Below are 23,985 nucleotides of genomic sequence, written 5' to 3'. Positions count from 1 at the left end.
GTTTGGGTTCTTCCTAAAGCAGACCTTGAGACAAGGATTTGGGGCAGATAGTTTATCTGGACTGGACATGTTCCCTGGAAGTCTAGTGCAAGAGACGGGGAAGTCAAAGAGGAAAGGGAGGGAAATGAATAAAGAACATGGTAGTTAGTTGGGTTAGTGCTGTGAGCATCTGAGGTTCAATCCTTCCTGAGACCTTTTGAGAAACTCTATGATAACATACCTCTGAGCTGTCCCGCTAAGTGGTGAGGAATCTGGGCCATTGACACACTAAGTCCCATGTTCATTGGTAGAAGGTTGCTCCTGGGATAAGTCCCCATCATGTCCAGCCTGACCCACACACAGGCCAATCACACTCCCAAGGTCAGAGTGTGACCATAGCAGAGAAATTTAGACAGCAGTCAGTTTGCATGAGAATCCCCTGCAGATGATCCTCAGGGTAGGCTGAGGCAATATGGGAGGGGCATTGACAGTGTCTGATAGAGCTGGAATCAAATCCTGAAATCTGCTTCCCTCGTTCCACTATCCATATCTGTCTAGGTTGTTGGGTTTTCATGTTCTGGAGAAAGGCCTCGTACGCTTTGACCAGATGGGAGAAATGCAAGAAAGCAATAAGGGCAAGGCATTACCCTATGCCTAGATACATCCTATGGACACCCAGTCCTTTGTCATTACCGCCTTGTTTACATTCTCTTCCCTCCCAAGGAGCATAGGGAGGCAGATTTCTGCTTTTAGGAAGAACTTCCTAGCTATTAGAGATGTCCAACTGTGGCTGCCTCTGGAGACTGTTAACACCTTGTCACTCATTCAAATATTTATAGAGAGTGGGCCAGGCTCTGTGTTGGGGGTTGTAGGAGATCAAAGAGGAATGAGACAGGATTCCTGCCCACCACCCCCCCTGCCCTCAGGGGCTCACAGCTGAGACTTAAGACAAGCCCTCAAATAACTGTAATTTAAAGCAAAACGAAGTAAGTGCATTCACAGAGGTAGAAGCAACTCCCTGTGGGTGTTCAGAGGGAAGGGATCTGAGCCACTGCCAGGGCTGTTAGAAAGTAGTTTTCTGCACAAAAAGGGGTGGGGAGGCTGGCAGCCCTCCATGGTCCCCTTCAGCCCTTCAGCCTGTGATTGTAGATTAAAACTAAATTTAAATAAACAAAAAAAGGCCACAGCTTAAGGCTCACATTCTAGACTAGCACAGTAAATGATTTTATGTTTCCTTATCAACAGGCAGAGAAATGTCTTACTAAAACTAACAAATTCACAAAAGAAGTAAAGGCAACATCCCTCACAATAGAGGGACAAATATAATGATGACTCATGAATTTACTCATTGTTCTTCCCTGTAGCCCCTTTTGAGACTATCAAAACATTTCAGGCAGGTCACATCGCCTACGTTTATCATCTCCTTTATTTTCCTTTACCCTGGGACTGAGAGACATGGGCAGAGAGATTCTAAACTGCAGCCATTCTTGAATACAAGGACAGCCACACACTAAATGAGAAGGGAGAATGGCAGGGAAGGTCTCCAGTAACTTCAAAGGAAAGAGCGAGGTTAAAGAGCTAGATGAAGAGTCTGAATAAATAGGAGTGCTTAGTCATTAAGCATAAATAACATTTCATGGCCTTTGGTCAATTCACTGTGTGGCTTTTCTGGCTGACAGTTTATACCTCTGTTAAGGAACATTTGGGAGACATGTTTGTCCTTGAGGCATGGCCAGCAGGAATGGATATTTTGGCTCTTTATGGTCTTTTCAGTTCCTACCAGCTGCCCCCACCATTCTATCCCATCTGCCTGGCTCTACTATTCTTCCCTGCCTGCCTTAAATGCCTTTCCATCTGCAGAGCTGCCCATCAGTCAAGGGCATCAAAGTCACTGGGCCAGGAGTCAAAAGACATGAGTTGTGGTCCCAATTCTGGCACTCACTTAAGATGTCACCATTTGACTCATCTGTACCTCAGTCTCCTCATCTGTAAAATGAGGGAGTTGATCTAGTGGTCTCAGACATTCCAGTTCTGAGTAAGCAGTGTCTGTTTCAAGAGACCAGGAGAGTAGTGCTACCTACCCCACAGGTATACGTGGCCCAGCCTCATTGTCCATGTGTCTCAGCACCTCATTCTGGCTCTGCCCACTGCCCTGTAGTGTGAGGACCAAGGTTGGAGGTGGACCTCCAGGTGATCAAGGACCTCCAGGTAACCAAGGACCAGCTTCCCCTCTCCCCCTTCTCCTCTTCAGCCCCTTCCCCTGAGCTGAACTATCCAAAGTAACCAGCTTTCCTGGCCAGAAGGTCATGACTTGACTAATAATTCTGGTTTGAAGAGTATCTTCTTAAATCTTTATGTCAGAACTACTTAATTTAAATATACATACATGGTGCTGCTGTTATTATCGTTATTCAATGTGTGGCATAGGCCAAGATATAACCACAGTCTACCTCACAGAACACAATGCAACTGCAGCATGGTCAATTGCACTATCCACACAACTTTACCTCCCCTCAAAGCTCTCCTCCCACTATTTGATCACAAATAGGAAAAATAACTAATTCCAGTACTCTTGCTGACTCCAAAACCCTCTATATTGACCCCTGCACCCACTTTTGTTACCTACAAAAATCTCTGTTTTCCTGTTTCATTTCCACAGTCATTAACTAGAGATCACAGGGTGATCTTCTGAGGCCTTGTTTCCTGCTGTGATTAACTGAATTCCACAGAGCAGAGTCATCCTTTTGAAAGACCTAGTTGGTAAAATCTTGATGAAAGTTTTCAGCCCTGTCAAAAGGGCTTCCACTTTGAACCTGGTTCTTGGCTTTCCCTTACTGGCTACAAAAACATGCAAAGTTGCTTATAAGATAATGATAACTTTCCATTAAAAACTCCAGCTAAATTTTCTCTTTAAATGAGGTTTCTAGTGTGGTAGACTCTGAAAGAGATACTAGTTCTTCTATAAATGATCATTTGATGCAAGTTATCATTTTGGTAACCTTAAGTGTCTGTATCAGAGGCTTATTGTAAGAGAAGATCATTGTCAAGAGTATGTATTATTTGAATTCCATTCACTTCTAAAGCAGGGATGAACTTTATATTACTGTAGTCATATGTTCCTACTCTGAGTCAGAAACTCTGTCTGTGAGTTACATGAGATCATCTAAAGCATCTAGCCAGTTGCTTGCCATATAACCAGTAATACAATGAGTATCATATTTTCCCCCCCATACAGTCTTGGAGACTGGCATTAACTCCTCAAGTTAATACAGACTAAATCAAAGAACTACTAAAAAGTATAACAAAAATAAAAATCTATCAGCAATTCCAACAAGAAGCAAAATAAGCAGTCCAAAGTTCTATAGTCTTCCACAGAGAGCACACCACAATGTCCCTACTATTCTCTGCTATAGCTGCCAAGGCTGCCTGGCTGCTTTTCCAGGCCACAGTCCTACATGCCACACATCCTCTGCTGCAGATGTGCTTCCCCTAGGGGTCCAGGGTCTGGAACCCTGAATAGTCAACAAATTTTTCCTTGACCCAGAGAAATCAGAGGACTCAGAAGCAACCAATAATACACTTATTGAGCCATGCTCTTTCAATACAGTGTCCTTCCATACCTTAGGTTCCATACTTTAGGTTCCATTCCTACAGGGGTCTGTGTCTCTTGGGGTAGCCTTCTGGGGGTACCTCCACTACCTTGGCATGTATTAGCCACATTCTGAGCATTGAGAAGTGGGAATATCTTGTCCTCACACAAAGGGACAGATCCTTGTCCTTATCATAGACTGTATCGCAAAAGGTAGCTGAAGGCTTTACCCATGCTGGGTGTGGGGATTCTTCACTTTGTGATTCAGGGGCAAAGTGACTTGTCTTCACCTCCAGAGAGGCAGAGGAAAATCATCAAAGAGCTGTTTCATCTCTGCAAGAAATGAGTCCTCAGCACAGGGTTCTCAATTCCATTCTAGTTAATGAGGCTACAGCTTTTTCAATAATTATTATGAAAATGAAAAGTGTGATCTGCCTGTCAGATCATCATAGGAGGTGAGACGTAACCAACCATTTAGGGGACACTTTTTCCTTAAAGGGGCTTAGTCCTATCAACAAGCCCTCGAGACCTTGACCCTCCAAGTCCAAAAGTCAAGGGAAGAAGGCCAGGCAAACAACCAACAGAGAACCAAGGTACTCAGAAAACTCATTCATGTCAAATGAAAACCAAATGTTAAATAAAAAAGCTAACATAAAATTTATAAACAGCATTGTCTCAAGTGAGAAAACATTATGCATATGAGGGAAGTACACCCAAATGATATCAGTTACTGAATGCCTATTTTGTACCATGTATACACGATGGTGGAAGTTTTTCTTAGGGGTCTTTTTCTCATCTCTATTCTCTTATATATAGACAAGTTTTTAAAAATTGGTGTGTATGTGTATATGTGTGTATAAAAATCAGTGAAAGCAAAACTGATTTTTAAAACAAAACAGAGAAGAATCTCCCTCCTTATTAAAGTTAATAATCAAGACATCAGATGTCTATGGGTGATGGAGCTAGGAAGTTTATGTTCAACCTCCTACTTTTATCCACCTCATTTTTAAAAATTGAGGAACAAAATTTGGTCCTAGTTTATTTTTCCCCCACTAAAATTTAATGCTAAGGGTTGATGGTTATTTTTAATTTTAATAGATTTGTTTTTTTAATTTAGAAAAATTTTTTTAGAGATAGGGTCTTGGTAAGTTGTCTAGGCAGAACTCGAACTCTTGGGCTCAAATGATATTCTTGCCTCAGTTTTCCAAGTAGCTAGGACTACAGGAACATACCACATCAGCCTAGATTTGGTACTTTTAATTATACAAATTATTTTTAAGTATCTTTAATAGATTTGTCCAGGCTGTACTTCATCAAAGCTGTAATTACTCAAATTTCCTCATCCCTTTTGACTTTGGTTAAAAAAAATTTTTTTTAAGTCAAGTATGATTTACATATAGTAGAATAGGTAGATTTTAATGAACAAATGCTGCTTTTATAAAGAAAAGAATATAAAACCACTTTATTTTGTTAGAAGCTGTTAGAAGTCAGTTTTACATAACAATCTCATTTTATAGTTAGACAAAAAAAGGGAATGCAGACATTTCTTGAATCCACTTAGTAGGCAGTTAAAATGTGTATTAAATCAGTCAAGTAACATGCTCAAAGCCACAAAGGAGGAGGAAGAATAGGACTAGAATTCAGGCATTGTGATTCTCACTCTGCATGGCCCCTCTGCTTATTGCTGTCTTTTTCTTGTGTCCTGCAGCTCATATTAATTTAAGTTTTTATTTTGTCACTCTTGAAGAGAGCCATAAAGAGTAATATTTGGAGATTTTCCCACACTGCTTCTAGAGTATTTGTAACATTCAATATCAGTTAAAAAATAAAGAGATTGTGCCAAAGCAATGAAAAAAGCTCAGCCTCATCTCCTTCCTCCAGCTTAATAATACCATATGCATTACTTACATCTTTGCCAGTATCAAACTCACTTTGGGTCCTAAAGCTGTTAAATCATTAGTTTATGATTAATTAGTTTAACATTACCATGTAAACCTGCTGATCCCACCTCGAAACATATGGACACCGGGATAGTAACATCTGGAACAAGAACTGTCCATGCTTGAAACTGTACTATAATAGCTATAAGAAGTGATGAGCTCTAAAGGAAACCTCCAGCCTCTGCCTCCCACACACCACAGGGTGCCCTCTAGGGGGCTGAAGGAGCCAGCTGATGGATGACTATCTGATCAGGTCTGGCCGGACAGTAGGTCAAACCATGTGGAAGCCATCTGTCACTGTCGGGTAGAGAGAGAAAAGGAGCAGGAATAGCCCTGGTGCTCAGCAAAGATAACATTGGCTCGTGAGTCCCTCTGTCCCTCTGGCCTGGCTTGCTATAGCAATGTTTCCTCCAGCAATTGCTTTACAAACCATTAAGCAGCCATGAAAACAAGCGGCAGGCCATATGTCCAAGGGCCAGAGAAAACCCAGGAGCAGGTTTAATAAAAAGAGACACTCTTTTCTTTCTCATTTCTCAGCTCTGAGTAAAACTTCCTTGGAGAGTGAATGTTTTTGTATGAGGGATAACTCCGCCAAAATAGAAATTTGTTAACAAGTGTGTATTTATTCTTAGGTATTTAAACTTCAGTCACCTTCAAAGTGCTCCATTTGATGTAATACACCTACCAAGGTGCTTTCATCCACTGCTAAAAACAGATTCTGTACTAGTCAATTTTGATGCGTTTTAGTGCTTCTGCTGTTTTTTGTTGCACCTCTTCCACGTCAGCAAAATGTTTTCCTTTGAGGACTTTTTTCAATCAGGGAGACAAACAAACAAACAAACAAACAAAAAGTTGCACAGAGTAAGGAGAGTGGGGCACAGGGGTCATGTCATTTTTTGGTAAAAACTGCTGAACACTCAGTGTAGTATGCACAGGTGTGCTTGTAGATCACCCATCATGAAACAGGAAAACACATAGAAAGAATCTCTCTCAAAAGAAATTCACCAAAGCTGAATGCAGCTTCTCACAACAATACTAGCTGATACACTTATGCCAATGGGTTCCTAGAACACTTACCTAGCAGGGGAAGCCTGTACTACAAGGGGCCTGCCCTCCAAAAGATAATTTGGGGGTTTTTGGGGACTCCCTCATATGAGGCATTGATGCAGAACTGAAATTGTAGGGAAGGGTGGGTACAGCTGAGGTCAGATTCAGGCATACCAGCGAGGAAAGTGATTGGGAACAATGCACCTCTTCTGGGTTAGGATGGAGCCATTTTTGGCTGTCTCTAAGGTTGAAATCAGAGGCTACAAGACTTCAGGGATACACACTCATCGTCATTTTATCCATCAGCCCTTTCTTTTATAGGGTCTGGCTACTCAGAGCTTGATCTGTGACACCAGCATCACCTGGAAGCTAGACAGTAATGCACAATCTCAGGCCTCTCCCCAACCTTCTGAATCAGAATATGCATTTTAACAAGATTGTTCCAGGTGCTAGGTCTGCACATTAACATCTGAGAATTTCTGTAGTTGGGAACTCTGGGTAGCCTCCCTGAACAAGAATGATTCCTTCTAGCACTCCTGACCCTGACAGGCATAATAGCTTAACATTGTCAAACATAGCATTGTTCCAAATGCTGTGCCTAACATGCATGACACATTTCATCCTGGCACCATCCCTGCCAAGGCCATAATCATCATCTCCTGTTTACAGATGAGGGTTAAGGCTCTGAGAAATTTAAATAACCTGCCTAAGATCACACTATTAGGAAGGAAATATAGAGCTATGATTAGCACCTAGTGCTCAAGCTCTTACTCACCATAATGCTTTACCTTGCCATAAGTGTGAATGCAGTTGGGCTGGCCAAGGACGTCCCTTAAGAAAGAGGGGAGATGATGAGAAATCTCTCCCAAAGATTCTAAAAACTATAGTCAAGAGAAATAGGGCTCCTGGAGAGAGAATTCAATAAAAAATGTTTGCATCTCTGAAGCCTCCCCATTGGGCCCTTGATTTGCCCTTGGAATTCCCAGAACAATGGAAATTTCTAGCTCCAGAAGGGCCAGAAGCCTGGTGGGTGGACTTAAGTTGCCCTCTCCCTATTTGGAGCAGTTGTGTCCACCTGCAAATCCAAGGCCAGTCACCCCGGAGAACAGGTCTTTGTCTCCATAGAAGCACAAGAAAGCTCAGGAATAAGGTGTTGCTGGAGTCTTAAATCTGCTATCCTATTCATTCATCCATTCATTAACTCAGCAATACAAGGCACAGTGAAAGCAAGAAACAAAACAGACAAAATTCCTATGCTCATGGAGCATACACTTCAGTAGAAGAGTCAGATAATAAATTAATAGATACTTACCTCATGTTTATTTCACTGCTATATAAAATATAACTGGGGAAAGGATAGAGAGAGCATGCAGGAGTTGGGGAGTATTACATAAGATAGAGAGGCCAGGGCAGGCTTCTCTGAGGGTGACACCTGAGCTTGGCTCTGAATAAAGTGAGAGCATGAACCATGTGGTTATCTGGAGAAAGAGGTCCCAGGTAGAGGGGAAGCAGGGGCAAAGTCCATGAGGCAGGAATCACCTTGGTGGATTGAGAAACAGAAAGAAGCCCAGGGTGACTGGGGCAAATTAAGTTGTATAGGCTGAGATATAAGAGGTAATGGGTCCAGACTACGTGGTAAAGGGCTTGGACTTTCCATCCTGCAAAAGATGGGAAGACATTACAGCATTTCTAGCAGAGGAGAGACACAGTGTGTTGTGCTTCACCTTTTGGCAAGGATCATTCAGGCCACTGTGTTGAGAATGGACTGTAGGAGAGCAAAGGTGGAAGCAGGGAGACCAGGTAGGAGCTACTGCACCAGTCCAGGCAGGAGCTATGGCAGTTATACCAGGGTGGTAGACATGGAGGTGGAGACAAAAGGCTATATTCTGGATATATTCTGAAGTTAGTGCCAAAAGGATTTGCTGAAGGAAATCCTTTAGCTCTTCTTCATTTCTGGGTATCTGGCTGTGTAACGAACTTTGACCTCTGCTTTTTGGACTGCTCCCTTCTTATCTGCCCACCTGGTCCTGATATCTCATACCTCTTGAATTTCTTGATTTAAAAACATCTTGCTTGTATGTTCTTGATCAATCCTTGTCCCTCATCTGGTACCCTAGGCGACTACTACCATGTCCTGAAATGGCATACGCAACATTGCGGCTGTTTATTATTACTGATACCTCATATTTGTGTCCTGTATTACAGTTTAAGACCGTCCACGTATATTGTCTTATCTAACACACTGTGTTTCACAGATCACTGTGTTTCATTCAACTCCAGGAGACCTCAAAGAAAGGCATAAGTCAGCTTTGGCTAAATTCCAGACAAATTAACTGCTTGGCAGCTACAGACTGGACAGAGAGCCAGCAGTGGCTACAGATGAGTATGTATATGTGAGTGTGTAAACTGAGCTACAAGGCTCAGGAGTTAACACCCAGGGGCAAGGAACATGCTGACAGAAGGCCTCAGAGAGCAGTGGATTGAAGCTAGAGAAGAGGGCATCAGGGCTGTGGGCAGAGAACCAGGAGGAGAGGAGGGAAATCAGGGGCCTGGAAAATGGTAAGTGATTAAGAGAGAAAGTTGAGCCAGGCAGCACCAACCATGAGTCAGAAATTAAGTCACCAGTCAAGACCTGTGGGTCAGCTCAGAGACGCCTTGCAGAAGGGACCCAAGCCAGGTGGCTGGGCAGCAGGTAAGGGGAGTCAGCCTTGTGTATTATATGGATTTCCTGGGTCTCACCACAGTACAATTAAATCAATGGTGGGACCCGTATGTAGTATTTTTTTAAAGTTTCCCAGGTGATTCTAGTGGGCAGCAAGAGTGGAAGACTGCTGCCTTAGACATGCACTAGCTTCACTAGAGCTGAATTCAAAGCACACTCCTCTCTCTATTTGGTCTAGTTTAATGTTGACAATGGTGCCAAGAGCAAGGGTCATAAATAAATCCTGAGCAGATCAGAAAATAAAATTGAATTCTTCTACTGAGTTGGAAGAAAAGGGAAATTCCACCACCAGGCTGTTTGTGGAAACACAAACACTGCATCCTGTTCAACTTGACTGGGATAAAAATGGGATACATGCAGTACTTTGCAATCACAGGTTTCCTTAGAAGGCCTGCCTTTGGAACCCCAGTGTTAACAGCAACTGCTAGATCACATTTTTGTCACAGAGGGGCACTTTTTAGTGGCTTTACTTTCACCTTTAGGATAAGGATCTTAGAAACAAAGATGTTTGGGTTAAGGGGAACTTGAAAGACCACCCAGTCCCCTAGTTCCTGGATGTTAGTCAGTAAGCATCCTAGCTCCCAGGCTCATCCCTGAAGGAAATGAGTGTCTTCACTCACCTTCTATGAGGTGTTGTTCAGCTTCTACTGGAGTCATGTGCTATTGGGTTCCCCCAAAAGTAAAGGCCCTTCCTTACCAGTTCTGCATCTTTGCTGCCCAAACTCTGTTCAAGGTTGGTGACGAATGCTGTGGCATGCTTAGTATCCTTATTCATTCAATAAGTATTTATTAGGCATCTGCTAGGTGCCAGCCATTGTTATACATCCTGGGGATATAGCTGTGAATGAAACAGACAAAGCTCTGCCCTTAACAGCTTATGTGCTAGTGGGCAAAATTCTCTTTGCCTTGGGTACATAAATTTGAGGATGGCTAAATTTAAAGCCTCTTGAAGATTAACTTTGTGTCAAAAATGAACCTTTTTGTTCTCAGTATTGAGTAAAAGAGCACGAAGAATACAAACAGCAAAAGTTTGCTGAGTGCACAAATGAGTGAGGGTTGAGTGGCACACACATATCCACCCACATTAGCTTCACTACCACCACCAGGTTTGGTGTCCATGTGTTGTCATGATCACTCCCTTTAAGGTTTAAACAGGCTATATCTTAAAGCAAGTAAAGCCCCACTTACAAAACACTCAGGCTGGAGTGCAGTGGCACGCTCACGGCCACCCCAGTGTCGACCTGATGGGCTCAGGTGATCCTTCCGCCTCAGCTTTCCAAGTAAGTAGCCAGAACTACAGGCCCGTGCTACCACGCCTGGCTAGTTTTGTGTAGAGATGAGGTCTCGCCAGGTTGCCCAGGCTGTTCTCAGACCCGTGGGCTCAGGCAATCCTCTCGCTTCGGCCTCCCAAAGTGTTGGGATTATAGGCTTGAGTCACCGTGGCTGGCCTGACTCCTTTTTCTTTTTAACAGTTTTTCACGTACCAGATAATTCATCCATTGAAAGTGTATAACTCAGTGGTTTTTAGTATATTAGTATTTAGTAAACCAATATGAGCTACCAACACTATAATCAGTTTTAGAATGTTTTAATCATCTCAAAAAGAAACCCTGTACCTATTAGCTACCACTCCCTTACTCCCCTTCCATCCCAACCTTAAGCAACAACTAATCTACTTTCTTTCTCTAAAGACTTGTCCATTCTGGACTTTTCTTATAAATGAATCCATATTATACGTAGTATTATGTGACTGGCTTCTTTCACTTAGCAAAATGTTTTCAAGATTCATCCATGTTGTAACACATATCAGCACTTCATTCCTTTTTACAGCCTAATAAATAATAGCTCAGAGCTGGGCTCGGTGGCTCAGCCTGTAATCCCAGCACTTTGGGAGGCTGAGGTGAGTGGATTGCCTGAGCCCGCAGGTTCGAGACCTGCCTGGGCAACTTGACGAGATCTCATCTCTACAATAAATCAAAAATTAGCTGGGCGTGGTAGCGTGCGTCTGTAGTTCCAGCTACTTGGAAGGCTGAGGTGGAAGGATCGCTGGAGCGCAGCAGGTCGAGGCTGCGGTGACCGGGAGCGGCCACTGCACTCCAGTCTGGGCGACAGAGTGAGACTCCAACTCAAAAAAAAAAAAAAAAAAAAAAATAATAATAATAATAGCTCAGTAAATACAACATTTTGTTTACCCATCATTTTATTCATCCATTTGTTTATTCATCAGTTGATGGATATCTGGATCTTTTCCACCTTTTGGCTACTATAAATAATGTTGTACAATATATTGTGTACAATATATTTGTGTACAATATATTGACATTTAGTGTAGACATGTTTTCATTTGTTGTGTGTGTACACCTAGGAGTTTAATCACTAGGTCATATGGCAACTCTGTTTAACTGTCCAAGGAACTGCCAAACTGTATTCCAAAGTGGTTACACCATTTTACACTCCTGCCAGCCACTGATGAGGGTTCTAACTTCTCCCATCCTTGCCAATATTTGTTGTTATCAGATTTTTTTTATTAGAGCCATCTAGAGGATGGGAAGTGGGATCTCATTCTGGTTTTGATTTACATTTCCCTGATTACTAATGATGTCAAGCATCTTCTCATGTGCTTATTGATCATTTGTTTATCTTCTTTGAAGAAATGGCTATCGGATCCTTTGTCCATTTTAATTGGGCTATATTTGTCTTTTTATTATTAAGTCATAAGAGTTCTTTATATATTACAGATACAAGTCCTTTATCAGATGAATGATTTGAAAATATTTCCTCCCACTTTATGATTTGTCTTTTCACTTTCTTGAATTTCTCTTTTGATGCACTGAGTTTTAAATTTTGATAAAGTCCAATTTATCTGTTTTTAATTCAATGTGATAAAGATCACACAAAATTAAGTTTTGCCTGTGACTATCCAGTTGTCCCAGGACCATTTGTTGAAAAGATGATTTGTTCCACATTAAATGGTTTTGGCACTTTTGTCAAAAATAAGTTAACCACAGACAGATGGGTTTATTTATGGACTCAATTCTATTCTATTGATTTATATATCTATCCTTATGCTAGTACCACACTGTCTTAATTACTGTTGTTTTGTAGTAAGTTTTGAAATTAGGTAGTATGAGTCTTCCAACTTAGTTCTCTTTTAAGATTATTTTGGTTATTCTGAGTCTCTGAAATTACATATGAATTTTAGAGTCAGCTTGCCAACTTCTACAAAGAAGCCAGCTGGGATTCAGATAGAGATATAAATTTGTAGATCAATATGGGGTATATTGCCATCTTAGTAATATTAAGTTTTCTAGTCAAAGAACATGAGATTTTAAAAAATTTACTTATACCTTTAATTTCTTCCAACATTTTATAGTTTCCAGAGTATAAATTTTACACTTCTTTTGTTAAATTTATTCCCAAGTATTTTTTTATGTTTGATGCTATTATGAATAAAATTATTTTCTTAATTTAATTTCAGATTGTTCATTGTAATGCATAAAAATACAATTGATTTTTGTATATTGATTTTGTATCCTGCCACTTTGCTGAACTCATTTACTAGTTCTAATCATTTTTTTTTACTGGCTGCCTTAAGATTTTCCATACACAAGATCATGTCATCTTACAATAGTTTTACTGCTTTCTTTCCAATCTGAATGCCTTTTATTTCTTCTTTCTGAATAATTGCCCTGGATAGTCCCTCCAATATTGAACAAAAGTGGCAAGGGTGTCCTTCTATTGTTCCTGATCTTAAGGGGAAAGTCTCTAGCCTTTCACTATTAAGTATATAACATTAGCTGTAAGGTTTTTGTAGATGTCCTTTGTCAGGTTGAGGAAATTATCTTCTATTCCTAGTTTGTTGAGTGTATTTGTTATGAATGAGTATTGGATTTTGTCAGTTGTTTTTTCTGGGTCTTCTGAGATGAACACGTGGTTTGTGTTTTTTATTCTACTGATATTAAACCATGTGCACAATTCTAGGATGATTCCTACTTGGTCATGGTGCATAATTCTTTCTATATGTTGCTGAATTTGATTTGATAGCATCTTGTTGGCAATTTGTGCATCCATATTCATAATAAATATAAGTCTTTAGTTTTCTTGTGTGATGGCTTTGTCTGGTTTTGGTATCAGGGTAATACTGGCCTCTTAAGGTGAGTTGGGACATACTTCCTCCTCTTCTATTTATTTATTTATTTTTGTGAAGAATTAGTATTAGTTTTTCTTTAAATGTTTAGTAGAATTAAATGATGAAGCCATCTGGGCCTGGTTTTTTCTTTGAGAATATTTCTTTGATTGCTAACTAATTCAATCTCTTTACTTATTATAGGTCTGTTCAGATTATCTATTTCTTTTTGAATCATTGTCAGCTGTTAGTATTTTTCTAGGAATTTGTCCACTTCATCTGTTATATAATTGGCTTACAGTTGTTTGTAGTGTTTCTTTATAATACTGTCTATTCTGTAAGGTGGTAATGTTCCCTATTTCATTTCTGAGTCTAGCAATTTTTTTTTCTTGGTTGTTCTAGCTAAAGTTTTGTCGAGTTTGTTGATCTTTTCAACAAACCAGGTTTTGGTTTCATTTACTATCTCTATCACTTTTCTGTTTTCTGGTTCATTAATTTCCACTCTAATCTTTGTTATTTTCTTACTTCTGCTTGCTTTAGGTTTAGTTTTCTCTTTTTTTCCCCAGTGTCTTAAGGTGAAAGTTTAGGTTATTAATTTGATATTTTTTCTTTTTGAATACAGGTATTTACAGCTATAAAGTTCTCTCTAAGCACTATTTTAGCTTCATCCCCCAAGTTTTGATATGGTATGTCTTCATTTCATTAATCCCAAAGTAACATAAAGTGTTATTCCTATAGAGTTTTATCCTCTCTCCCGACTTTTTGTGACATTGTTATATGTATTACATTTATAAATGTTATAGACCCAACATTAGGTTGTTATAATGGTCACCTTTTATAATTGTACAACTTCTAAAGAATCAGAGACAATAAAGGAGAATTAGCATAAGTTTAAAGATTTTGTTATATTAACCTTCTTATTTATCATTAGAATCACTTCTTTTGTTCCTGTGGATTCAAGTTACCATCTGGAGTAATTTCCTTAGTCCAGTACAGATTTGCTCCCACCCACCTCCCTTGTGCTATTACTGGCAAATACATGACATTTTTACATGTTACGGGCTCCAAAATACATTATATACACATCACTTTCTACAACTGCTTTTGAAACCAATTAAGAGAAGAAAGGAGAAGAAATATGCATGTTTGCTGTCTTTTAAAGTTACATAATTACCTTTATTAGTACTCTTTGTCTTTTTGTGTAGACTCAAACTACTGTCTGGAGTCACGTGTTTTCAGCCAAAGAACTCCCGTTATTCTTTCTGTTTTTGAGTTGGAGTCTCACTCTGTCACCCAGGCTGGAGGGCAGTGGCACACTCATGGCCACCCCAGCATCAACTTGCTGGACCTCGGCAATCCTTCCTCCTCAGCCTCCCAACTAGCCGGAACGCCAGGCGCGTGCTACCATGCCTGGCTAATTTTTTATTTATTGTAGAGATAAGGTCTCACCAAATTGCCCAGACTGGTTTCAAACCCATGCGCTCAGGTAATTCACTTGCCTTGGCCTCCCAAAGTGCTGGGATTTCAAGCTGAGCCACCGAGCCCAGCCTATTATTTCTTATAAGGTGCATCTGCTAGTAACAAATTTTCTGTTTTTGTTTATCTCAGAATAGTTTTATTTCAGCTTAATTTTGAAAAGATAGCTTTGTCAGACATAGAATTCTTGGTTGATAGTTCCCCCCCTTAAGCCTTTTGAATATGTTGTCTTCCTTCCAGCCTCCATTATTTCTGATGACAAATCAGCTGTTAATCTTATTGACATGCCCTTATAAGTGACAAGTTGTTTTTCTCTTGCTGTTTTCAATATTTTCTCTGTCTTTGGCTTTCAGAAATTTTACTATAATGTGCCTGTGGATCTTGTTGCATTATCCACCTTGTAGTTCCTTGAGCGTTCCAGCTATGTAGATTCATTTATACGTTAACAATGTATTGGGCATACATCGTTCCACAGACCTATCCAGTCAAAGTTGGGCCCCTCTGAAAGGATAGTTCCTGAGGTCAGCACTTGAGATTTGCTCTGGCCTCAGGAGGTCTCTCCCTGATTCTCTCTGGCAAAATAACCTGACTAAAGTTTAGCCTATATCTCCAATTAATCTACCATTTTCTTCCAATTCTTTCATCATAACCTCTCTAAGGGAATTTTTGAGAGAGGCTTGAACTTCTCAACTTCCTACTCCAAATGAAGTCAGTTTCTTTGGGGAAAGATTTGGAACTCTCTTTTTATAGTTTGTTTCTATTCCTAAGCAAAATCTCTCCATGGTTCTGGAGCTGGGACAATGGTGTGGTTTCCTAAGTGATGCCCCCACTTTAGGAGATGAATGCTCAGTGGAGTGGGGTGAATAGCCTCAGGTCTTCTTGGTTTGTCCCTCCCAGAATTGAATTTCTGCCTAAGAGTGATTGGGGCCCTAGTATTTTCAGCAGCACTGCACCCATGGTACAGCCATGGTCCTATGTTCTTGATTGCAGCTGTCTGGAGTGGAGTTTCAAATCTTACTGAGCTGGAATGGGAAAGGAAAAGCTCACTGTTCTTAGTGAGTTTTAGTAGATTTTCTTGAAAAAATGTTTTTCATTTGCTGTGTGCATTTAGGAATACTTCCCAAGACTTTAAATGGTTGTTTCAAAATAATTTTCACTAGTTTCAATGGAAAATAGGCCTGCAGAGTTCTTCATATTGTCATGCTGGAAGTAGACTGCTCTTCAGAATTTGTGATTTTTATTTTAATGAGTGACTGTTTCATATATATATTCATGGAAAAACAGTTCTCTAACTTTAGTGTGCATATAAATCAACCGAGGAGCTTGTTTAAAATGCAGATTCCTGGGGTCCTACATTCAGAAATTATGATTTTCCAGAACTGGGGTGGAAGTTAAAAAGAAATGCGCATTTTTAGCAGGCTCCCTACATGATTCTTTGAAAAAAAAAATTTTGTACTAAAAGGACTAAGTCAAGTGAGCTCGGTAGCTCAGCCTGTAATTCCAGCAATTTAGGAGGCCGAGGTGAATGGATTGCCTAAGCCTGCGGGTTTGTGATCTGCCCAGGCAACTTGGCAAAACTTCGTCTCTACAATAAATAAAAAATTAGCCAGGCATAGTAGTGCGTGCCTGTAGTTCTGGCTGCTTGGAAGGCTGAGGCAGAAGGATCACCTGAGCCCAGCAGGTTGATGCTGGGATGGCTGTGAGTGTGCCACTGTACTCCAGCCTGGGCGACAGAGTGAGACTCCAAATCAAATAAAAAATAAAAATAAAAAAGGACTAAGTCATACCAGATAAGATTGAGCGCTTTAGCTTTACAGCCATGGCAGGGTCAAATACTGGCTACTTAACAGCAAGTGTTGTTTTTCATACCAAAATCTAGAAATTCTGTCATTCTAGAAAGTGCTGCCTGTTTGGAGATGAAGAATTAATGCAGAATCATAGTTTGGGGATGCCAAGAATCAAAGATGACAAATAACCCCAGGGCAAGGTTTTTGAGATTGGGGTCAGGAAACCACCTGCCTCAGAATCTTTATTTCTTTCATACCAGATCTGACTTTCCCTTGGTGCTGCCATTTGTAATTTTCCCTCAAAACAAAGAGTAAACACCATAGTCTTTGCTGCAATTGGTCTGATTTGTACACGTTCAAGTGGCAATATGTGCCTCTGGTGAGCAAATTAATAGGATTAAAGCAGGTATCTAGCATGCTGCAGCAGAAAAGACTCCTCCCATCCAGCTGCATAGTGTTATCACTAATGTGAATCATCACAGTCATAATAATAGAAAATGAATATCATTTCATATTTTAAAACTCTAGACAGAAGCCATTAGCAATTTTTTCCCTAAAGAAACAGCTAATTAAAATTGTAAATAATGTTTGTATAGACTCCTGTGAGAGTCCCAGGAAGAACCAGAACATAGATGGCTATATGACTGTTCTGTACAAATCACCACCCAACTTCACCTCCATCTGCCCATTCTCTCATCTGAGAAGGCAACCACACTCAGGGGAAGAAAAATTTATGGGAAAGGCTTCTACAACAGAAGGTAGAATTAAGAAAGAGAAAGGCTCCAGAGAGCTCAGGAAACCTGGCTTTCTGAGGCACTGTAAGAAGTCAGAGACTCTTTTCCTACTCGGTTTAGTAGGTAGATTATTTTTGTTGTTGTTATTATTACTGAGACCAAAAGATCTTCCCATTAAGGATTCCCCGGTGGGAACAGCAAAAAATATGTTATGAAAAAAATCTAAAGATCAATCAATTTTAACTTCTTTAATAGTTATTAATGTACCATACTTAGTAAAGTATTACTCCCACACTCTTGGTATGTTAATAATTGATGGCCTCTATTGATACCAATTCATAGATGAAATTTAGAAAATTTCTGATTTTTCTTCCATAATGCAATAATATGCATTTATTTCTTTGTGTTATAGACTGAATTGCATCCCTCCAAAATTTATACGTTGAAGCCCTAAGCCCTAGTACCACGGAATGTAACTGCATATAGACATAGAGTGTTTAAAGAGGTAATTAAGTAAAAATGAGGTCATTAGGGTAGGACCTAATCCAATCTGACTTGTGTGCTTATAAAAAGAGGAGATTAAGATATCCCTCTGTATCTCTCTAGATACCAAGGGTGTGTGCTCACAAAGGCCATGTGAGAACACAGTGAGAAGGCTGCCATCTGTAAGCCAAGGAAAGAAACCTCAAGAGAAACTAAACCTGCCGACATCTTGATCTTGGACTTCAAGCCTCAAGAACTGTGAGTAAACACATTTCTGTTGTTCAAGACACCCAGTCTATGGTATTATTATGGCAGTCTAGAAAATTAATGCATCAGTAATGGTCTCCTTAGCTTGAGTTGGGATTTTAACCAGTGTATAAACACTAAGCACATGGAAACAACCCAGGTAAGTTATTAGTTGATTATTTTCATTTACAAAATGATATATCTAGGACTTCATAAATTACAAGCTATTTGGTACATAGTAGAGTTAATTCACAGGCTGTCAATTACTATTAATGAATGAGCAATGAATATTAAGTAAATGTGATTTTTGATAGAAAAAAATGTACCTGACCTGACTACCCCCTATTTAAATTGGTCTCTTTTGTTATACTCTGTCAAAATATTCCTTGTTCTTCTAACATAAGACTTACTCGTTTGCAATTATATATTTATTTGTGAGATTATACATTTAACATCTGTCTCTACACTGGGTTCTCCATGGGACATGATCATCTTTGTTTTGTTTACCACCATATGCTCAACATCCAGCACAATGTCTGATTCTTAATTTTTTGTTGAATGAGTGAATAAATAAGTTATGAGGTTCTTAGGACCTTAAATTGGGGGTGTTTATTTATAGACTTTAGGATTTCCCTGAGTCTCCTGAAATTGTCTGAAAAAAGGTGTTCATGAATATATTGACTCACAACAGTCATTGGATTTCAAAGGGATCTGTGACCTCCCGGAACCAAAGTTCTATTTCTGCAGTAAAACAAGCTTCAATTCCAATGGACTCACCTGTAGCCTAAAACAAAGTATACTACATTTGCATCTACATGTATGAGTGTGCGTGTACATATATGTGTGTATATAATTTCCAAGAACAAAAACACCTCAGTGAGTTTACAGAACAATCTACATTTCCACTTCCCCTGAATAAATAATCATTCCTATAGTCACTGGACTTGAGCAGTAGTTGCCTATATTCATATGTGTTTTGGCAGCAACATCCATCACTCAGGTCAGAAGGGAGTCTGTGATTCCTTCCTCTCACCAGCTTAGGATACTGATATCCCTCTTTGCAGGAAGTTTCCTTTAATAACAAACCTACAAACCTCCTGGTTAACAAAGGTACCAAGTCCTGTTGATAAAGTACAGGTACCCAGGCAATTTGATCCAGCAACCCTGAGATCTCCCTTCCCTTGTCCTGCAGCCAGAGAGGAGATCCAGCCTAATCAGGCTAAGGAGGCCTCTGAGTGCTGTGTGCATTCACAGTGAGGAGGTTACAAGATAGGCTGGAACATACTAATTGGCTATTGTATATTAAATCTCTTTTCTCTCCCCCAGTTCCAGAAGATACTTCCCTTTGGTAAATTTCTTTCCTAACTTTTTGTCCTAAAAATGCAGACTTCAACAGTAAATCTGTCAGAGGAAAGGTTTTTGTTGTGCCGTTAACTCTCAGTTATCCCTATAAACAGAGAAGGGCAGCCATGGAGAATATTCAAAGTCAAAGGTTATTTCTATTTAACTTTGCAGTTCATTGTTTCTAGAGGCTTGGTTGAAGACTTTACCTCCCTAATCACGTTTGTCTTTGTTTCTTATTAAAATGAGTTCATTTGCCTTAGGGCCAAGAGGTAAGGTGACAGGAAGATTCTGGCACAGAATTTGTAAAACTTACCCAGGAAAATCCACAAGGAACACAAATAATCAAACTTGACTAGATTTGAGTTCACAGTCTTAATTACCTGTGATCAATTGCTCCTCTGACTATAGTAAGCCAGAGGTGAGAAGTAACTATATGAGACTAGCTGGAAAAGAATGAGTTTCTACATTTAGACGATGACACAAGACTGTGTACAATCAGCGTTGATGATTTGCCTGTTCTCACAACCTTCTATTCAGCAGCCAGAGTGATCTTTCTATGCAAATCTCATGATGTTCATCTCTTCCTAACTCTCTTTGGTGACTCTCTGTGCCTGTCATTAGCCACTGGTCCTGTAAAAACTTTAGAAAGCCTCTCCTGCTCTCTCCTTACCAACATGTGGCAGGACTGCATGACATCCCTAGTCACTTCAAGTCAGATGTATTCATGTGAGATTGGCATTGGCCAATGAAATGTGAGAGAATGTGTCACTTCTAGGTGGAAGGTTTCAGAGTCAGCATGTGTGCTTGGCTACATGCTTTGTCAAGGCAACAACAGCATCTGACATGGTGGCTGCTCCATCAGCCCTGGCCCCTGGGTGACTGTGATATGCAGGTCTCCCATAAGCTAGGGATGGGTGTGTGGGAAGAACAAGAACTAAAGCTCTGTTATTTTCAACCACTGAGATTTTATGGTTCTTCATTAACTCAGTATATTTGTATTACTGCACATATCAAGCTACATCATAATTGTCTGAGCTTTTTTCAAAAAGCAGGAAACGAAATTCAATTCCTTCTTGGTCTCTGTAATCCCGCATAGTTTTGTTTTTCTAACATTTGTCCCACTCCCAGCATCACCAGCTGCAGCAATAGGTATCTTGGGTTTTCAGATGTATGGGGGATGTAGAGCTATTCTTCTGGACAAAAGGTGCAAGTAGGAAGAGGTGGCAGTGAGGAGAAACAGAGATACGTTGAGGCAAACTTTGGCTGTAGGAGTTTGAAGCACAATAAACTCAAGAAGCAGATATGACTTTGAAATAAATTCTTGGGGCAACCATCCAGGAAAAAAAATTATCCCTAAGTGTTAGGTTTATGAGAGATAATAGTGGTTATCTGGACTAGACTCCTACACCTTTATCATTACTGTACTACCAGCATTCACTGATGACTTACTAGGTACCAGGCAAAATTCCAATTACTTATCAATTAATCATTGAATCCTCGCAACAACCTTGTACAGTAGCTATTAGTATTTCTATTTTCCAGATGAAGAAACCAAAGCATACAGAGGCAAGGTAAGTTCCATCTGGCCACACAGCTTGCAAATATCCCTTTTTGAATTCAGCATCTGCTTGAACACTCCCCATCATGGGGAGAGCACTAACTCCCACTGCATTCCACTCCACCTCCACCCTGCAAGCCATATCCTACCTCCCCTGGACATTCCTCAAACTGCCATCCCCTGGATATTTCTGCCTCCTAGACCAACATAAAGCAATTCGACTCTTTTCTCTTTAAGGTAGCCCTTCAAATATTTGAAGGCAGCAATCACATATCCCTTAGAGTTTCTCTTTTCCAGTCTAAACAGCCCCAGTTTTTCAACCGTTTCCAATGTGCTACAGCTCGAGGCCTTTCACCATCCCAGCTCAGTGACTCACACATGCTGGGGACCAAAATATGTCGGTTAAGTCAGTCAAGTGGAACTGGTACTCTCCCTTCTTCTAGTCTTGAGCTGAGCTAATACCTCCTACAACCCCAAGCACATTCCTTTCATGGTGTAAAGTGGGGTCTGGAGGCAGAAATGGAACCACAATCTGCTGCAGGCACAGCTGGCTGGCCACATGTCCTGCACATGTCCCTATCCTGGCAATTGGAACACTAAAGGGTCCGCAGGTTCAGGGCTCCTCAATCTTATTCGGGTGAGAAGTCTGTTTCTGTCTGTCCTCCTCCTCCTCCCCCTCCTTCCCCTCCACCTCCTCTCAACCCTGAGGCAGTGCTGAGAACAGCCCCTCAGCTCACCATGGAGTTCATGGCAAAGTGATTGTGCTGCGTCTGGAGGTCTAGGGCATGCTGGTAGCTGACTCCAATCTCTGTGTGGCTCTGAAGGAATAACTCCTTGTTGTGGCTTATCCAGTCGAACATCTAGAGGGGACAAAAAGGCATAGAATAATCAGAATGTCATAGGCACAAGAAGGCAAAACTTTCAGAGCTACTGGAAAGAAAAAAGAGGCTTCCTGCTGGTGTCCAGTGAAAACCAGTTATTGTTCTGAGATTCAGATTTTTTTATAGGGGTGGGCCACAGCCTGGCTTCTCAGAAGAGTCCTCAGTTTCAGAGAAGAACCTACCAGCAGTCTCTGTGTGGCTCTACAGAGCCTAAGGGAAAAAAGAGAAAATGAATGAGACAATTGGGAGATGGGAGAGGAAGCTGTTTACTCTCCCCAGTCACTGGCCCTTTGTAAAAAAACATTTAGAAAGTCTCAAAAAGGCCCCATGCTTGCTTTAGGGACTGATGCTGAGGAGACAAGCTGGGAGGCTTAATTCATGCTCTACTGCACAAACAGAAGAGAGAAATTCTCGAAGGAAGCAATAGGGGTATCCTTACATGGCCCTGTCCCGCTTATACACTGCCCAACCACATGCATTGTTGCATTGATTCTGAACTGATTTAACTTTTCTTTCACAACTTCACAATTCCAGGGTTTCTGTTATAACCCACTGGGAACCAGAAGAGAAAGATTTTAAGGGTAAAGTATGGCCTGGTCCTAGCACAATGGGCATTGAGCCACTTTCTTCCTCTTAGCTCCATATACTGATTTCCTTGCGGTATCCACTCTTCCTCTAGGCAATGCACATACTTCAAGGGAGTTGACCAGACCCCTAGCTCTTCAGGACACCAGACCAAGTCAACCAGTGCATGATATTTCCCAACCAGTGGGACTGTCTCAGAAAGAAGAATGTGATCCAATTCAGCACAATAAAATGTGAGGAGAAGCTTGCTGGAAACTTCTGGAAAAACAGAACCCTAGTTGTTCAGATACAGCTTCTCTTCCTCTGATACTGTCCTGTGTGACCCTAAACTCAAATTAATGCAGTCATTTTCCAGGTAGCCTGGGAGTGAAGCTAATAAGCAGAGAAGGGGTAGAACCAAGACAACTGTAGGAACAGGCAGACCCCTGACTGAGCCTTGCCTGATCTCCACCTTGTCTCTGGACTTCCTTAGGACCCAAACCAGGACATTCTTTTTATTATTCAAGCCACTTTAAGTTGGATTTTCTGTAATTCTCTGCCCAGAGTAGTCAAGTGACATAGCTAGAAAAGATGTGAAACTGCACATTTGGAAAGAGGACTGCACTACTCAGGCCTTACGCTCCATGGTTTGGGATAAAATAAAAGCTACAGTCTAGTTATAGGGAGAGGCTGAGAAGCTGCAAAGATTATGCCAGATTTCCAGGGCAAAATCATAGCTTTATTCCATTATTTCCCTTTAACAGAAAAGTTAATTTACTATTTCAGTTATATTCAACCAATATTTATGGGGCACCCTTGGAGGAAACAGAGAGGCAAAAATGACTAAAATGTGGTTTTGAGTGTAAGTGGCTTAAAGGCCAGTGTGAAAAGCTGACATGGACTCAGATATCACGTAGTACAGCCTGGCACACAACTCGATTGAAATTACAACTAAAAAAAAAAATCTACCAATACAATAGAGGCCAATATGGGCTACTGATGCAGCCCAAAGGAGGGCACCTCACCTACCCTTGAAGGAATAGGACGAGGGAAGAGCAGAGAAGGCTTCGCAGAGTAGGTGACACTTGAGTTGAACCTTGACTCAGGTGGGGATCAGCCAAGTGAAGGCTCATGGGATACATGCTCCAGGCAGAAGGGCAGAGCTGAGGACAGCACTGTGTGTTGAGGACACTGAAGGCTCCTCAGCTATGCTTCTGGAGCCTGATGCCAAGAAGGTATGGCTGGGGAGGTAGGTGGGAGGGACTGGCCATGAAGAGCCCTGCACACAGGATTCAGTGAATTTGAACCACACACTGTCGGCTTTCAGGAGTTGGTGGATGGGTCTAAGCTGAGCAATGAAGTGTGAAGTGTGCTTTGATAGTAGTATGGGATGTGCACTGGAGCAAGAGAGATGAGGCAGAGAAAATGGTTAGGAGACTGCGACAGAAATCCTGTGAAAGTGAGGACCTGGAAACGTGGTGATGAAGTCTGAGAAGTGGGCAGATTTGA

General features: G+C 40.8%; 1 protein-coding gene across 2 annotated transcripts in view; it reads right to left on the bottom strand.

The window, feature by feature from the left end:
- The window catches only part of LOC103255420 (kalirin), a 234,685-nt gene extending 212,794 nt beyond the window's left edge, over positions 1-21,891 (bottom strand). Inside the window, exon 1 of one of the 2 annotated variants that reach the window (XM_021710102.1) lies at positions 21,769-21,891. In XM_021710102.1, coding sequence (XP_021565777.1) covers positions 21,769-21,891 — 123 coding nt within the window. The remainder of the gene's footprint in view (positions 1-21,768) is intronic. The other variant, XM_021710103.1, reaches the window with a different exon arrangement.
- Positions 21,892-23,985: the final 2,094 nt, after the last annotated feature.

Source organism: Carlito syrichta, unplaced genomic scaffold, assembly GCF_000164805.1.
Source record: "Carlito syrichta isolate Samal-C Ts95f unplaced genomic scaffold, Tarsius_syrichta-2.0.1 Scaffold288107, whole genome shotgun sequence".
In the NCBI taxonomy this organism is placed as follows: domain Eukaryota; kingdom Metazoa; phylum Chordata; class Mammalia; order Primates; family Tarsiidae; genus Carlito; species Carlito syrichta.
This window is presented reverse-complemented; position numbering and strand designations above follow the sequence as displayed.